General features: G+C 37.7%; 1 protein-coding gene across 5 annotated transcripts in view; it reads left to right on the forward strand.

The window, feature by feature from the left end:
• Immp2l (inner mitochondrial membrane peptidase subunit 2) overlaps window positions 1-19001 on the forward strand; it is an 879462-nt gene that overhangs the window by 83263 nt on the left and 777198 nt on the right. For all 5 annotated transcript variants that reach the window (XM_021179757.1, XM_029484785.1, XM_029484784.1 and 2 more), the window contains exon 4: window positions 3792-3895. In XM_021179757.1, the coding sequence (XP_021035416.1) occupies window positions 3792-3895 (104 nt within the window). The remainder of the gene's footprint in view (window positions 1-3791; window positions 3896-19001) is intronic.

A 19001-nucleotide genomic window follows, 5' to 3' on the forward strand; every position in this document is an offset into this window, starting at 1 on the left:
GGAGGGAAGGGGAGGGGAGGGGAGGAGAGAGGAGAGGAGAGGCCACTGAGCCTGGTTTGGGTTTCTGAAATCTCAAAGCCAACCCCTAGTGACATACTTCCTCCAACAAGGCCACCCCCACCCCCAAAATGCCATACCTCCTAATACTTTCAAAAGGTATCACTCTGGAAACTGAGTTTTCAAATCTATGAGCATGTGAGGGCCATTCTTATTTAAGTCACTACATGTCTGGAGCTCAAATAATTGTTGCTGGATTTAGAGTGTTTAGCAAGGGGGTCACAATCAAAGAAAATGTTGCCTATTTGTAAAGACCAACAATATGAACAGAAAGTGTTTTAGTATGCCAAGTGTTGCACTTTGGATTAAGCATGGAGAAGAAAGTGACTTGAGAGTGCATTTAGCTCTCACAGCATATAGGTGGTACTTGATGCTGAACATCTCAGTGTGTTTATAGGCTAGGTCTCTCCCTGAACCCAGAGTCACGGCTAGCCTGGCTACTCTGTTTGGCTCAGAGTTCCCCTCTCTCTGTTTCTCAAATGGTGGGATTACAGATGGATGGCACATTCACTCTGCTTTGACATGGATTGTGGGGGTCTGAACTCTAGTCTTCATGCTTTTAGGACAAGTGCTTTATCCTGTAAACTTAATTCCCAGTTCTGGATTTTTAACCTATTGTTGGGACAAGTGCTTCTTTCCATATAATTTTGGCCAAGTCAGGCTCCTTAGAGTTTTCCCATTGTGTGGACTCTGTTTTTGTTTAGGGGTAGAGCAAAGAGGGAACTGGGAAAGCATACAAACAAATGTATAATTAAGATTGTTATGTAGACTATATCAATATCAAATTATTGAGATGATAACTATGGTCCAGGAGCTGATACTGTCTCTTTAAAGAATTGTCTCAGCAAGATGATGAACACCTTTAATTCTACGCCGAGAGGCAGAGCATGTAGACCTCTGAGTTCCTGGCTAGCTATTGCTACATAGCAAAACTAACAGAAGAGAGTGATCTCTCTTTAGAGCTCACTTAAGCATCGGAATGGCTGTCTTATATAGCAATGCATGGTAAATGCTTAGCAGATATTGATCACCATTTCTTAGTAATTAAATACTAGTTATTGACTAATAGTATTTATTGATCATTTTACTAGTATAGGAAGCCATGATGAAATTGAGTAACTTGCTCTCAATCACATGTCTGGAAAGCAATAGAATTTTTTCGAGTTGGAGGTGAGATAAGTGTTAGTGTATATGTATTGTAAGTTTCATGGTGACTTTGCTTATTTGAGAACTGCTATGAGGAGACAAAAAAGAAACACTATTTGGCTTGATGGCTGGAAATAAAGACATCACTAACATCTGGAGAGTCCATACAAACCTGGAGAGTCAAAATTATGGTCATGTTACAATAACTACATCTTTGCCCACATAAACTTTAAAGGAAGCTTTTAGTGGCAGTTCTAGGACCTGTTCTATGTTTTTTGTGTTTGTGTCATGTTTGTATGTTTGTGTACTCATACACATATGCTTGTGGTGTACATAAGTGTGTATGTGCGTGTGTGTGTGTGTGTGTGTGTGTGTGTGTGTGTGTGTGTGTGTGTTTGTAGACCAGTGGACACTGGGCATCTTCCTCAATTGCCCCATCTGCCTCAATTGCCTCCACCTCCACCACTTTTTTTTTTTTAAATGTGGATCTCACTGTGTGGCCCTGGCTGTCTGAACTCACTATGTAAATCAGCTTTAAATATAGAGATCCATCTGCTATTGCCTCTCAAATGGTGAGATTAAAAGCATGTGCCACTGCACCTGGCCAGTTTTTTTTTTTGAAAATTGCTATTTAATTTTAATTTTGAAATTTTATTTAAAATAAAAAAATTATTTTAGAAAGGGAGAGACCTTTTAGAATTAGGTTTTTAAAAATCTTGTGTCAGGGGTTTGTACAAACACCACTTTTGCAGGCTCTGGGTCAAAAACTTCCTGAGTCCAGTCTCTCAGTTTATTTTCTTATACATTCAAGCACAGTAAAACTTTGGGTAAAAGTCTCTGTGTGACAGTCATCATAACAAAGCTTTGGGGATGGTTGCATTGAAACTCTCTTGCAAAGCACATTGCTATAGCAAAGCATTTGTGACCTTCTCCATAAGAAGGAATTCTATTGACTGATAAACAGTGCTCAGGGGAAGGGGCTAGGGACAAAGGATTTGTAACAAGCATAAACATAGATCCTATTGATGGACGTTGAAACGTGAATGGGACCTCTTCCGTACGGAGAGATTAAGGCCTACATAATGCTCAGGCTTTGGGAAAATTCAGCTGAAGGTTGAATTGATCACAATCACCCCTCCAACAACTTCTTCTAGATCTTCCTCTTCCTTCTCTACTTACCCAACTTTGTGTCCTTTTTATGTTTTTTTGTTGTTGTTGTTTTATTTTTAATCCATCAAGTCCAGTTTGTATTGTTTACATACCAGCTCAAGCTAAAGCTAGACAAAATTTCATTATGGAGGTGAGCATGTCACACTCCCAGCTGAGGAACTATTGCAATTGATAGCTGTTAAAGAGTGAGAGTTTTCTTTCCCACTGTGGCCCCTAGTTGGTTGGTCAACCATACTCCCATGTATGAATGCATATCTACCTCATTTTTCCAGGGTTGGATCTATCATTGAACCTGGAGCTCACTTCTTTGGCTGTGATGGAGGATCAATAAGTTCCAGGGATCTGTCTCCTTTACCTTCCAAGAACTGGGGTTACAGCAGGTGTAGCTGTCTGTGTCCTTTATGAGGATGTTGGGGCTCCGAATTCAGGTTCTTTGGTATATGTAGCAAGCACTTACCCACAAACCATCTCCATAGCCCTTGATTCCAAGGAACCTTAAAATGTTTGTCACTGTTGTTTCAGTGCGTGGCTGCCTGGCCCTTACTCCTTTTCATTGCCCATGTCTTGATTGTGTCTTCTCTTGCTGTCTCCATCAGTTTGCAGCGAAATAAAAAGCCCCAGCTATTGGGGGCCCGTTCTGTCATCACAGAAATTGCTGCTTCTCACATTTCCATTTTTAGTAGTCGTGAAAACACTCTCCTCGTAGTTCTAATTCTTTGTCCCCACCCCCCCTCCATCTTGGACTTGTTATTTATTGACTATTTGGTGGTGCCCCATTCAAATAGCAGCCATGTTGGTTCTATGGGCCATGGTTGAAGTTTTTGTGGCTCGGTGAATACAGTGCTTCCCAGTTATCACTTCATTCATCCTCAGGCACAACCAACATTGTCTGAGTTCCAGGACAGTCTTAGACCAGGACCTGTCCATGCTCTTGGAAAGAGAGGGGTGGCAATCTTTATGCTATTGCTTTCCCCATCCCTATTGCTCCTGCTCCAGGTGGTTCTTCATACAGATGTTTTGCTGGCTGCCATTAGATTATTTCCTCTCTTTCCATATGGAATGATGATTGGGAGTAGGTCCCATCAGAATATTATCCTGGGACAATCGAGTCGCTGTTTGCATGAGTTTTTATTCTTCATATAGCTTTATGTAACTCTTTACTAGAATTTAGTGAAGACTTCATTTCAAGCATATATATTTTCCTTGCAATAGATATTGGTAACATTATTAATATTATTATTTTACATTTTTTTTGAGGAATCCTAGTTAGCCTGTCTGAAAACTCATTTGTTCTTGCTTTAAAATTGTACAGTAGTAGGATATCTTTTAATTGAATTGTTCTCAAGCTCTGAAGTACACTGCATCATAAAGACTGAAAAATATTACAAGTGATAAATGTATCTCTTCTTATTTTGTAGCCTTCTTTGAATCCTGGGGGAAGCCAGTCCTCAGATGTGGTACTTTTGAACCACTGGAAAGTGAGAAATTTTGAAGTGCAGCGTGGTGACATTGTGTCATTGGTGTAAGTAACTCAGGAACTTACTGTATTTGTTTTTGTGTTTTTCTGGACTTAGCTGATAATTTACTGCTGATACTATCTGTCCAGTTATGGTATTAATGAGCGTATCTTCAATATAATCAATATTGAGATATAGCAACTGTTAGGCTTCATGTAGCACAAGCACCTGGTCAGCGAGGGCCAAGGGATGCTACAGAGATCACAGCATCCAACAGATCTCACCTAAGAGGCAGGGAGAGAGAGAGAGACAGAGACAGAGACAGAGACAGAGAGACAGAGAGCCATGTGATGGCAGAGACCTTTGGAAGAGTATGCTGGTCACATTTGGTGGTGGCTGGTAATGACATGCCTGCTGGGGCTGAGTCACTGTGTGCAGACTTGAGGGAGCATCTGACTTCTAACAGCAATGCCAGAACAAATTTTTTTATTTAATGTATATCAGTTGAATGACATAATTGGTAAGTTTTGTTTAAAAGATAGTGATTAGAAATTATTATATTATTGATCCAAAGTAGATGCTTTTGATATGATTTTGTAATATTTGCACCTTGGTAAGCAATCTTCTGTGCTGTTTATGAATTTTGGAATGAAAACATTCTTAAGAGATGATACTTATGATATGAAATGCAATGACAGTTGTGTATGTTGTGAATTTACCTGACAAAAAAGGTTTGAAAAGCTAAGATTATGGGCTTTTGTTTAGCATCAAAAGATGGCGCTGTTTCTCTGTAAAATATGATGCTGGGTGTGGATAGAAGTTGCATCCCAAGTGTTGGTTGTAGAAAATGAATGTCAAGGTGTGCACAGCTGATACAGAGACATAGGCTACAGTCCTGCACATGCTTGAGTAGTGGTTTAGCTTAGAGATTTTTGTTTGTTTTTTAAAATAAATCTATACAGAGAAGACTGTGGCAGAACTTGCCAAATTTCTCTTGGCTGCAGTTGTTTGTAAAACTGTTCTAGTCTGATACCTTGTTATGGAAATCAGTGCACGGGGCAGCAACTGATACGATAGAGTTATTGTTGCTTATTTTTTGTGACAATAAAACCTACTATTGAGAATCTTTCCAATTCCCAGTTATTCTTTATTCATGAGGGGGAATGAGATTTTTCTTGTTGGATGGTAATTTTAATACATATAAAAATCCAGTATCAACTTGCTCGTCCTTACCAGCTTGCCTCTGGACATAGATATTGTGTAAGTGTGTCTCCTTCGAGACTGCTCTTACCAGGGTTCATTTGAAAACCTGTTACCTACATCTTGTTAATAGCTAATGAAATAAATACATTTGAGTGGAGTTCTGATGGCAGACAGCCAGGAGTGGGAATTAAATGCTTCTTCGGTTTTGAGAATTTCCTTTAGCGTTGATCTAGTCTTTGGAGTGTCGTTCAGTTCAGTGCACTCTTTCTGCTACCTCCTGATAAGCCCCTCCACTGGGATAAACTTATCATGTGCACACTGTTCTTACGCCTTCGGTTTGACAAGTTTACATCCTCACTTAGTTGTTGATGAAGAGGATACCCACCCAAGTGAAAGAAGTCACCTTACAAGTGGACAGCTCTGTAGTTTTCTCCGCCTAGGAAAACATGCTGACTAGATAGCAGGCGAATTTGAAGAGGGAATTCAAATTAAACTAACTGTGAGATGGCTTCTTCAAATTCAGGATTTTGAGTCCATAAACACATCCTGACATAAAATGATTGATCTCTAAAGGAAAACACAGCTCTTTTAGGTAAACGTTATAGTGATTGATATTTATTATATGAATTAATTTAAATGAACATTTATATTCAAATTGGGATTGTTAAATTATTGAAACTGCAAGTGAGGTGGATTTTGAATGAGTAAGTTATGTGCTAATCTTCTCCATGTAGAGATGTCATACACTTTATTTAGTGTGCTTTGTCACCAAGCAGGCCTCATTTATGTAGAAGAATGCTTAATGTTCGCATTGTATTATTGAACCACAAATAATTATTATGTGATACTTTTGGCTGTGTTTGAGAAAGAATCTGAGTTTGGCGGTCAATTCTTTAGCTTGAGGTTGTACTATAAAAGCTATTTTGTATTATGGTATTTTCTATCTAGTTTTATGAGTATAGTGCTTTCTAGACATTTGTCCTTATATTTTCATACAATTTATAGACTGCTTCCTTTAAAAAGACTGATGTCGGTGTGATAAACTTTCACCGATATATTTAGTCCATGTCATGAAACATTGCTTCCTTACCAAAAGCACCACTATGTGATTTTATAACAAGGTGATGTTTTCCATTGCTACATCAGAACATGTTCTCTTTTCGAAACACATAAAATGAATATGGAAATGAATATTTTCTTGTTCATTCTAATATAAAATATAATTTGTCATTTTGCTTACAAATTATTGTTAACAGGTCTCATCAATACACAATCTCTGGAGGCAAGATAGAATGTTTTATTTAAAAAATTTCTGACACAGTCTTTCATATATTCAGAATGTGTGTAAGATAGCATTGTAAGTATATTACATTTATATTTCTGGAGATTTGTCTGTATGGATATGTGTATACATGTTCATTTGTGTGTGCATGTGATTATGTGTATGCCCATGTATGTGGAGGCCAGAGGTCAGTGTTGGATATCTACAATTTATATATATATGTGTGTGTGTGTATGTATATGTATACACACATATCTATATATATCTATATATAGTCTGTCTGCCTATCTGTCTATCTATCTGTAATATACATCTATAGTATAACTTAAAAGATACAAAATATCTAAAAAATACAGTACTGTGAATGTGGGTTTATATTTAAAACCAAAAAGATGAAGGTAGGCTGTAGGCTGTTGTTAGATGATAAAGGAAAGGACTGAAGTCCTCAAGGACACAGTACAGAAGCTGTTGACCATTAGAAATTAAAAGTAGAAAAGAGTGTAAATTCTGTACAAAATGCACCAATAGTATTGTGTGTGTGTGTGTGTGTGTGTGTGTGAGAAGAAAGAACAAGGTAACCCCGTGATAACTGCTTCATTGAGAAGGGTCGACTGTATGACCTTGACTCCTGAGCTTGCTTGTACTTGGCCTTCTGCTGCTGTTAATAATGAGGAAAGTATTAATGATTGGGGACAAAACTCACATGTGAATAAATGTACCTTCAGCATCACAAGGAAATATTCTCTTCGTTTTCCGTGTCTAAGAGCAAATTCACATCACATGGTAGAACAGACCGGCTTCTCCTGCATGGGGTTTGGTCGAGAGTGTGTTGACCAATGCTGTTTCCTGGGAGGCTGGTGTAAGAAGGGAGCAGGTATGCCCTGGAGTGTGCCTCCTTACATCTTGTTTTAAACCTTTTCCTGTCTTCTTCTTTTTGATTAGTTATCCTAGTGGAGCTATTGTTTAAGCATATGATTCAGTTATGTTAATTCAGAAGGAATATTTACTGAGTCACATGAAAGGCTAGGCACAGTATCATTTGCTGTCATTAAGTTCTTAGTGTTACTGAATGTATGTAGGTGGCACTGTACTCTCTTAATGGATTTGCAGTCTAATAGTTGTGCTTAAGGTGGATTTTCTATACCTTGGAATTGACTTTTTATTAACCTGTGTGATGGCCTTACTGCAATAGGCTTAACGTAGAAATCACAGTTTCTCAGAAAGAATATGTCACCTAGCAAGTCCAATGGGATAGAGATGCTTTATAATAAATCTTGAATAATCACATTTGTTTTAAAATGTTTTATTTTGAAATAGCACTAGACCTAAAGAAAGCTTGTAAAATAGTATAGAGAATTCTCTTCTCTCTTCTCCACTGCATATAAAATCTTAAACAATCAAAGTAGTAGTACAGTTATTAAAAGTAGGGGAACAACATTGATATAATATTTTTTAACTATCTGCCTTAGTCATTTGCCAGCCTTTTAACTAATCATCTTTTTTAGATTTCTTGGGTCAAATCATCTTATAATTCACTTTATTTTTCATTTCTCTCTGGTCTTTTCTTGCCTGTGAATAGTCCTTAGTCATTTTTTTTGTCTTTTATGAAATTAACACCTTTGAAGGTTACTGACTAGTTATTTTTCAGAATGATGCCCAACCATTACAATTTTAAGGCCATTCTGCTTTGAGTTCGGGATGAGAGTTGCTGAGGAAGGCACAGCAGTGTTGACAGCTAACTGAAATGGAGACTCAGGCAGAGAAGGCCGCATGGCTGGAGGGAGGAAGTTCAGATGAGGGGAGCTGATTAGAGGCTTGGGGTATCTATCTGTCTATCTATCTATCTATCTATCTATCTATCTATCTATCTATCTATCTATCATCTATCTATCATCTATCTATCTATCTATCTATCTATCTATCTATCTATCTATCTATCTATCCATCTATCCCATGAGCCTGGATAGTGACTAAAAGAATCCGTGGCCTCTAGAAGTGAACTAAACCCACACCAGCTAGGGACAAGGGTGGAGCAGTGCAGTCCCGGGGAAAGGCTGAATGGACAGGAAGGAAGAAGGGCTAGGTTTAAGTCCTGGAGTCGCAGGTCAGTGTAAGGGATTTCTCAATGTCTAGCACATGCCTCCTCATTACTCCACATGGTATGTGATGTTCTGAAATTCATTTCCTTCTCCTACCACTATCTAGAGGTATTTGTTTGTTGCATCATGGAATTTCGAGCAAGCACGTGTCAAAGGAACTGTAAAGTGAGATTTTGACCTTTGGTTCACATGATGCTGAACTGTGCTGTCTGATTTCTCAGTCCATGTAGCATGAAATATTGAGTGGGTCTACTGCCATTTGTGTAAATAATAATAGTTGGAAACTTCTAGCCAAATCAATACATTATTCCGGTTCATCCTACTTGTTGATTTTTTCCCTTTTCATTGTAGAAAATTTAAAATTGCCGGTGATACTTATTCTGTTTCTATTTGGACACAGCCAGGTTTAAACGTTTGCCATTGCAAGCTACTGTTACCCTGGAACATGTCTCAGGTGACTTCATTTGCCATCATTCTGAGATGGAAACCAGGAGGGGCAATGCTGTGTCGAAAAGGCTGGCTGGCTCTACAATAGGTAAATCCCAGACACTGCGGAGAATAGGCCCCAAATTGAGCCTTACATTTTTAGTGTTGGCCTCTTAGTAATTTCAGTCACTGAAATAAGCATTCTGTATCCATTGTACTAACTTATATTTGTTTTGTTTCTCATTGCTCTGATAAGATATCTGGAGAAGCAGCTTAAGGGAGGAAGGATGTAATTTGGCTCAAGATTTCCAAGGATCCATCATGGCAGGGAAAATGTGGAAACTAAAACTTGGGGGTGAGGCTGTATGAGCTTGCTCATAGCTGATGTGGGTGGATCAGGAAACAGAAAACACACTAGAAGTAAGGCTTGACTATACACCTCAACATCTGTCCCCCAGTAACACACTTCCCTCCAGTGTCACTTTCTGAAGTTTCTCCAAACAGCTGCACCAGCCAAGGACCAGGCCAAGAGGAGATGTTTCACTTTCAAGTTATAACAATCCTTATTTTAAAAATAACACAAAAGGGTAATAGTATTATATCCAATTTGTAGGTAAGGGCACTGAGGTCCACAGAGTGTAAATCATTTGCTTAAGGACAGAGTAAGTAAACAACAGGCCGATGGTTAGAAGTGTATTACACAAAAGTCATCCACGGCAGCCCCATATGTAAGCATCGTGATGCCTCCGTGCATGTGTCGCCATGGTGCAGCTGAGCAACTTCACAAATCTTAACCAAGAAATCACTCAGACTCTAGTGTGTGCACATCTCTCCTTATTCCCCTTTATAAAGCAAAATTCCTATATGAAGACTCTTAAATGCAGCCTTTTTATTAATAGCCCTGGGACTTTTTTTTATGAGCATAGAGTGTGGAAATAACTTCAGCAGCTGGCTTGTGACGTGTTAAACTCTGTCACTTTCTGACAGATGGCCAAGGTGGTGACAACATCTTCTTCAGTAAATATGAGCAGATTTACAGAGATTTGAACTGGAGAAACAGATGAAATAGAAGAGAGCCTTTGAGGGGAGAAAAAAAAGAGATAGAAGGTTTTCATGTTCTTGTGTCTTAAGTTCTTGTAAATCTTTAAAGGTCCCGTGACCTACCAAGGGAAATTAATTGAAGTTTGCTAAAAAAGGAAAGTCCAGCTTTTAAACAAATGCCCAGAGCAATAACTGTACTGAATAATGACCTATAATTGTATTAAAAGCCAGTTGCCAGTTGAACTGGGAAAATATAATTGCATATATTTATCTGCCCTACCTATAGATGATCATTCTAAATTAATTTTTGCATAAACCAAATATTTTTTTCTGATTTTGTTGGTAATTTTGTCCACAGAGAAAGACTACAGCTCACAGAGCAATATTATTAGTAAGGTAAAGGGCCCAGGTTTCTTCCTTTCTTTCTTTTTTAATTGTTAATTGACAGTGAATTGCTGTGAAGTTGAATCCCTTGCATCTCACTTGACTTTAAAAAAAGAAAAAGATAAACAAAACACAACAAAACCAGTTCCTGGCACTTTACATTACCCATAGTAATTTATGTTCATTACTAAGTATATTTGCAAATGATAATTTATTATTTTTTTAGAAAAACAAAGTGGCTTGTAGTGTTGTTGCCGTTATTGGGTATGGATTTAACTGATTTAAAAGAAACTGTTCATGTGCATACAAAATCACTGTCTGTAAAGCAAGCCTTAATAGCAATTTGTTTCCTTGAGTAGGATAAACTGCCTACACAATGCTTATACATTTAATTAATTATGCAATAAAACATTTTCTTAGCTCAGAGACAAATTATAACTTCAATATGTTCCAATGATCATATATTTCAATTTTGACTTATTGAGATTTTTATGGTAATGTAACTATAGGAGCTATCTGTAGCCACTGTTCATCCCATTCCATAAACACTGCATCTTATGAGAGATAAATAAAAGTTGTCACAAAAGAAACTTGCACCGGCAGGCAGCCTCCTATGAGATACTGTGTACTTGTGATATCACTGTTTCTGTTGCATGGCAGAGTAGTGCAGTTCACAAGGGCAGTGTTACTTGACTGAAAAAGGAAAAACAAAGGCCGTGTGCAAGACAGCATTAAAGAGGGGCTCCAAGTGCACACTGTATGTTACATGGAACGGATGTTGGGGAATAACATATTGTAAAAGATTTCTCTGTGTGCATATGTGTGTGTGTGTGTGTGTGTGTGTGTGTATGTGTGTGTGTGTGTGTGTATGTATGTGTGCACACATGCATGCACATGTGTTTTGAGGCCAAAAGAGAATGCTGATTTTTTTGGAACTGGAGTTACTGGAGGGTGTGAGCTGTTTGATATTGGTTGTGGGAACTGAATTGTCATCCTTTACAAGAGCAGCAAGTGCTTGTAACCTCTTAGCAATCTTTGCTGCATCTGGGGAAGCAATTTGAATTAGTAATAATGGGAACAGAAATTATTATGGTTTTCAAATAACGAGTAGCTTAAGTAACACGCAGAAAACATTGTTGAAGCCATAGACATACAAATGTATCCTATGTGCTTTTGAAGTCAATATTAGGATATAAAGTTTATATAAAGGAAGGCTACTAAGATCAGTAAAGAAATGATTTCTACTTTTGACTTTATTATACTAGCATATGTCAAACTAAGTCCATTTTTAGAAAAATGAGATGCTTCATTGTAGGGTTGTCTAAAGGTAATTGAATATACATAATTGATATAGATCTGAGAGTGAATGAAACACATTGAGGTGTTTGCTATTGTTTCCCTTTATTCTTTTTAGTTGGTGAGTAGCACCAACTTACTTGATAGCACAGGCTATCAAGTAAGTAGCACAGGCTATCAAGTAAGTAGCACAGGCTATCAAGCTAGGAAGCCATGAGTGAGAGCTAAAATAGTTAGATTCTGGGAACAATTTTTGACAGTTTTATTGGGCTGGAAAATCACAAATTAGAATTTAGAAATCAAGTTGGGGATAGACAAAATAATTCAAGTTTTTTATTGGAATTCATGAATGACTATCTTAGCAATTAGAGAAAAAACTAAACAAAGACTTTAAGTTATAAAAATTGAAATGCAATCTTTGCTGAGTTCCATCCCAATTTTAAGGTCATATGCCTTTATTTTAATTGTCATTGCTATAAAAAGCAGATGTTAGATACAGTTTTTTTTTTTTAGCTCAATACCTGGCTTTTAATATATTGTATATAAAAACAGGACCCAGGGGGAGGAGAAACTAAACCAAACAGGAAATGATAGGAGATGACTGTGTAGCAGTCCATGTAGTGTAGTGGTTAGATATGTACTATCATGTAATTACAATCAGTACATTAGCCAATACATTTAAAAATGATGAAAGAATGGACAATTTTATCAGAAAATTAAAATTGAAGGGTCCTACAAATGAAAACTATTGTAAGCCCTGTTAGAATAATGGTGTGATAGGAATAATTGTGGAATGTGCAATAGAAAGTGTATAGATCATATGTGTAGGATAAAGGGATGCTTTAGTTATGGGACTAGTCCGAAAGTTGCCCTCCATCATGTTAGGGTCCCAGCGAAGGGGGAGTGTAGAAACAGCAATACAGTTTTAAAAATTAGTGAAAGACCCAACTCACTGATAAATAAGCTTCTATCAGGATGCACATGGGCACACACACACACACACACACACACACACACACACGCATGCGCGCGTGCGTGCGTGTGTGTGTGTGTGTGTGTGTGTGTGTGTGTGCTTGTGTATGTATTTTAGGGTATATGTTTCAATGTTTCAGGATATATGTTAGGGTTTATGCTATACTGAATATCAAAATAGCTCAAAAGATAACAATGTCACTAAAACAAGCAAAATAGTAGACGTTATACCTCACACAGAAGACAGGAAAGAACTTTATGGCTTCTTGAAAGTATTAGAATAAAAAAAAGTCTTTCAAACAGGTTTTGATTATATTAGAAATAAGCTTCCAAGTAAAAGAGAGAGGCCCTCAGTGCAGGCCCAGTTGTTCCGAAGGACTTTACAGAACAAGTCAAAATGTGGCGACTTTCAAGATGTGAACCTTGGAGCATCAAAATGTCAGGATGCAGGGCATGCGAACCTTGGAGCATCAAGAGGTAAAAAACCCTGTCTTGAGAAAACCAAAAAACAAAAATCAAAACCAAACCAAAACAAACAAACAAACAAACAAAAAAAAGGAATGCAGGGATGCAGACCTCAGAGCATTATGAGGATGCAGGGGAGGAAGTGTTGCCTGTTGTTCTCGTGAACACTCATGCATATGGGGCAATCTATGAGTGTGTGGTTGGGCTCATACCATCAGAATGTTTACAGTTTTTTTTCTGCCTTGTAGTTACTACTATTTTTCTGGTCACCTTGAGATGCATTTCCCACCAGCAAACATACTGTCCACTTGTTCTTACAAGAGTGGCGCCTCAGTACGTACTCTGTTTCATAGTTTACACCTTGCAAATGCGGAGGAAATCTTGACACTAACCTTATACATAGATTTATGTGATCCAAGGCCAGGAGGTACCCTCCCATTGCTTTTAGTAAAAGGCACTGTATGTTTGCTGAGTGCAAGTGATGATTGCTAGAAAATGTGCCTGTGGCTGATAAGAAAGAGGGAGGGTTCAGAGCAAGAGACACCAAAGTTTATTGGAGCTTTGGAGCTCAGGAGAAAATATCTTTTTCCAAAAGGGAAGGAATATACCTTTAAGAAATGTTTATTTCCATTAATGAGAGGCTTCAGTGACCCGTATTATGGACTGTTCTCTTTTGCATAATGTAGTGACAGATTTACTCAAATTTAGAGGCTGCATTAATATTTACGGATGGCACAGCTGTAGGTTTCACTTTATTAAAACACATATGGATGTTAAAATTGCTGATGGAGTTGCTGGCTCAGTTTGCTTTGGCTATGGATGTGCTAATTATAATTCTGCCTTCTGTGCTTTTAGAGGTCAGAAGTTACATGGCAAAGATTTGTGTACTTGGCATGCTGAAAAGTCACAGCCATCCAGTAGGAAACAATTCAGTGTGACTAGTCTGTCTCACATACATTTCCTCACATAGCTAAATAAGAGTCATTAACACATTCCAGGTTTATTAAACATTCGTCCTTCTCTAAGAGGATCTTTAAAGAGCAATCAGAACATGACAAAGTAATAGGGAAGCCTTGGTCACAGTGGCAGCATGCTAACTGAGTTAAGGAAGGTAAGCATTGTTATTCACAGAATGGATCCAAATTTGGCCAAAAGATTTGGGATAAATCAAGGGGAGAAATCAGTTAATAAAGAAAGGCCTATTATCAGTAAAGGGGGAGGGTGTACTTAATGCTTTTAAATGGAAGGTTAAACTGCTTGGGTAAACTTTAGTTTAACAAACAAGAAAAGAAAAAGAAAAAAAAGAAAAGAAATATGGATAATTGGGAAATATGATCATACTGGGAAAAAATTGTAAAACTTGCCTTACGTGTTAGCAGAATATTGGCTAATGAACTTATCTTCCCATAATTCTCTCTGAATATTAACTTTTACTCTAAAATGGAGAAGATTATGTCTCTTGTTTGTGTTTCTCTAACATAATTTATCACATTATAGTTTTAACTGGCAACAAATATTGAAATAGAGAAAAAGATTTCTTGTGCTTAGGATTTCCCTGAGTTACTGATCAGTTCTTGAATTTGAGTTCATTTTCCTCTCCTGGTTGGGTATAGGCTTGATGCTGAGGACTGTCAGCTCGATGGGTCCTTAAGAGAGATTCAGCACAGGAGACCAGAGTTCTTCAAAGTATATCTCAGTTGAGGCTAATTAAAAACAGTTAGCTTAAAAAAAGTATGGTCAAAGAAAGATTTACGTTGTCCTTATAGTTATTTAAATAATCCACGCATACATGGTTATTCTAATACTAAAATTATGCAAATAGATTTTTGGCTATTTTTTGCAATTTGAACCATATGTTCCTATGAACTTTGAATTATGGAGAGGTTTTAGAAATTATGTCCAGAATCAATATCAGATATTATCTTATATGACCACTGACCTATTGATGAGTTAGAAAGAAAAGTACTACAATAATTAAATTCGGAGATGACTCCAGAATTAAAGATGGCATTAATTAGAATTCAGGCTTAGCTTATAGTGCTATGTTAAGGAAAAGGTCATCTGAAATATAAAGAAATATTTCCTCTAATTATAACCTTTCCTTTGTCATTGATAGTCTTATAATTAGCTTTACTTGTCTTTTGTTAGACATTATATCAAACGGAATCCAATGTTGAACATTAACACTCTAAGGCAGGACGAAGGCTTTTTTTCATAATATTAGCAAGTTTGCTACAGACTGACTCAAATAGCTAATAACTCAAGGGGTAGTTACCACTGCAGTCAGAAACACCGGACCACGTACCAAGAGACCCAATTCTAGGCTCCCTTGGTCACTAAGGCATTATGTGCTAATCAGTTTGTCAGTTAACACCTGCAGATCAGTTTTCTTTTTAGGGTTCTGGGACTTGAACTGAGTGCCTTGCTCACACTGCCAAAGCACTGTAGGGTTGCACTACACCCCCAGCCCCACTATCATTGTCAGTGAAATAAAGGGGCTATGGCTACTAACTTCCATAGCATCCTTCAACTTGAAAATCTTTTCTCTCTAAATTGATTATTTTCAGTTGTCATAGATTCGAGTTAAACTTACTTAATGCTCCATCCCCACTTATATATTATACTATACTAATATATTATAATGGTTTATTACATTTAAAAATTCTGATAGTTCTTCAAGTAAATATTTTCGATGTGCCTATTTTGTGCAGTGTTGGTCACTTGTCAATACAACAGTAAAGACTATGGACTAAGTCTGTCCCTTCAAGGAACTTACTAATCTGTTGGGTACAGAGTGCTGAATGAGATAAAGTTTAAAATGGACAGTGTTTGAAACTTGTCAGGAATATGGCTGGTGGGTGTGTGACTAGGGAAGTTTGGAGTTCACTAGGTTGACAATTGTGTCAGGCATGCTACAGCATCTAATGCTGGCTCCCACGACTGTGTAGAGTACCATTTCCCAGTTCCCGAGTCAGTTGGACCATGGCTAACTTGAATCAACTCTGAAGGTAATAGTTTTATGATGCAGATTATGGATGTGCACTCACTACAAATGATCCCCCCACCCCAATGCTAGTCAAGGAGGCTACCTCCTAACGACATTCCAGCTTTCCATCTGTTTAGCAGCATAAAGTGCCTAATGTCAGGTGTCACAATAGAGTGCCTGCCAGATATTGTCTATAATCATGTGTGTTATATGGTCAAAGCAGAGGAGAACCTGACACATGAGCTTAGGAGGGTCAGAAAAACTGTTGACGTAATAGTAAAATAAGTGAGTTACTGGAAATCCGGAAGCCGAATGAAGAGCAGGTTGAATTGAAAGTGGATTTTTAAGAAGGGTCCATACTTTACCAGAGAAGAAACAAGACAGTATAGAAGTTGACACATGTCAAAATTTGTGTCAAGAGTCACATGGACAAAGTGGTGCACAGTTTTGTAGGCCTCAGACAGGGATCTAAGCTATGTGCTCTGTCAGCATAACATTATCTAAACCTCACACTAGCTTGTGCCAGAGGAATGCAGAGAGTCACAATTACACTGGTAGTGAAAATGAAATAGTGTGATTGGATTTATCAACTTTATCTCTTTGTGATGCTGAGCTAATCATTACCCTTTCTACCAAATTACAGGCTTATGCCATGTTAAAGGCCCAGCAAATACTATTTTGGTACATAGTTTCTAGAACATTTGATATTGAATCTACGATTCATGTGTGTGCATTTTATCACCATTAACTCTCAATTATTCTTAGCATGAGGCAGGTTGATGTGAATACCACCATGACTCTCATCAGCTAGCATAGCGGGAACAGCAGTTGTCTTAACTTCATGCTACATTATTCTCAGGGAGAGGAAGGACACTGGCACAGTGCTGATCACCCGCTCTCGCCTAAGCTGTGAAGGACAAGTTACAAGTATGTAAAATGGAAACCAACCTCCAAGCTAAAAGTCAACTCTTTTATAGATACATCAAAACTCAGCTTTAATACATACCTGGCTCTGTATTGGGGAAGTAACAACAGGTAGGGGGCAGGCTGTGATAATAGGAGTCCAGAGTGCAAGAACTCTGGAATAGGTAAACATACTGCCTCATAGAATGTGAAGGACCACAGAGAGCAAGGCAGAGGACAATATGTATATCAAGTCCTGTGAAAAGCAGCCACCCCGCACACATCTGATTCTATTCACTAAGCTTGCCCAGCAGTCTCTGACCATGTGAAGGTGTAGGTGAGATAGAGTTGAGAAGTGCAAAGCAGCATTATTGTTTTTGTTACCAATACTGCCATTTGGAATGCCAAAAATAGTTTTGTCTGTTAGATAAATGCCGAGTGATGTGCACAGTGAAATGAACATATCTAATCAGGAAACCTTTTATTCATTATATTAACACTGTATTGAGAATGGTAGCTCTAGAAAAGAAATAACTCATGATTAGCTTATTAATTCACCTAACAAACCAGTTTGAACAAGCTAAAAGAATGTGTGTTGCTCAGTTTAATTTGGGGAGTTAGCAAAAAGAATTTCATTCCTTACTTATCATTAGTGGATTGATTAACTTATTTTTGAGACAGTGTCTTTCCATTATAGTCCAGGATGACCTTGAACTGAAATCCTGGATATTGTTGTCTTAGACTCTCAAATTGGGACTCTAGGCATGTGGTACCATTCTTGACTTGCTTATCTATCTATGTATTTATGTATCTGTGTATGTATATATGTATGTATGTATGTATGTATGTATGTATGTATCTATCTATCTATCTATCTATCTATCTATCTATCTATCTATCTACTTGTGTTTGCTATAGGTAGTTGTTTTAAAACAAAAGAATAATTAGATTTTTTGTAAGTTATAGTATTGAAGACTTGGTAGGTAAATACAGATTTCTGTTGGTTATAGTGGGCAATCCTGATTTTATGGTTCATGTACATCATAATGTTTCAGTGAGACTTTCAAAGCTTGGTTGAATAAGGTAGGACATGAAATCTTGCCATAATTTGAAATGTACTCTATTATAGCTTTACTTTCACCTTGTAATTTTTATCTTTTTATGAATATTATACTAATGAGAATCATTACATCTTAGTCGTTACAGCCAAATGACAGATGGTAACAGAAGACAAGTGAATTATTTCAATTTTTCCAGAAAAAGTATTCACATTTTTCTTATGCAATGGTTTAATATATAGACTAATCCAAAATGGGCATCATTTGAACTTGCATACAAGATGAATACAGGGAATTCCATCGGGCCATTCTTCTAGGTTTCTAAAATCATACTAAATAGTAGGTTTCTTTAGACACTTGGTACATGTGTCTTATGCTTTCCATAGGCCCTTGGGTACACGTGTGTTATGTACTTTGGTAATAGTTATCAGTACAATAACAGTCAATAGCCCCTTAGCCAGGCATTAGGGAGGGTTCCCATCTCCATACTGAATTGTCTGGCTTGACCTTGTGCATATTTTATGCAGACAAACAAACTGCAGTCAGTTCACTAGTGCAGTGGTCCAGTTCATGAGTCATGTTCAGAAATTGCTGCCTAGATCCATCTTCTCAAACCCCTGACTCCTACAGTCTTTGAGACCTCTCTTCTATGATGTTCCCCGAGCCTTGTGAAGGGTGTAAGACAGAGGCTTCTTATTTGCAGATGAGCATACCCCAGAGTTACTCTGTGTACTTTTGATCAGTTGTGAGCTTCCGTATTGTATCATGTGCTGTACAAAGAAACTTTGTAAAGAGGTCTGAGAACTGCAGTAATCTAGGCACACAGAGACATGCATTATGAGGGACATTTGATACTGTGGGCACTTAGCAGGATGATAGTAGTTGGTTGACCCCTAGGGCCTCTGAGTTTTTCCACCATGGGTTCTGGGCCATATTTACAGTATCAGTAAGGTGTTGTTTCTCTTTCTTTCTTTCTTTCTTTCTTTCTTTCTTTCTTTCTTTCTTTCTTTCTTTCTTTCTTTCTTTCTTTCTTTCTCTCTTTCTTTCTCTCTTTCT

The sequence above is a fragment of the Mus caroli genome, chromosome 12, assembly GCF_900094665.2.
Source record: "Mus caroli chromosome 12, CAROLI_EIJ_v1.1, whole genome shotgun sequence".
Taxonomy (NCBI): Eukaryota; Metazoa; Chordata; class Mammalia; order Rodentia; family Muridae; genus Mus; species Mus caroli.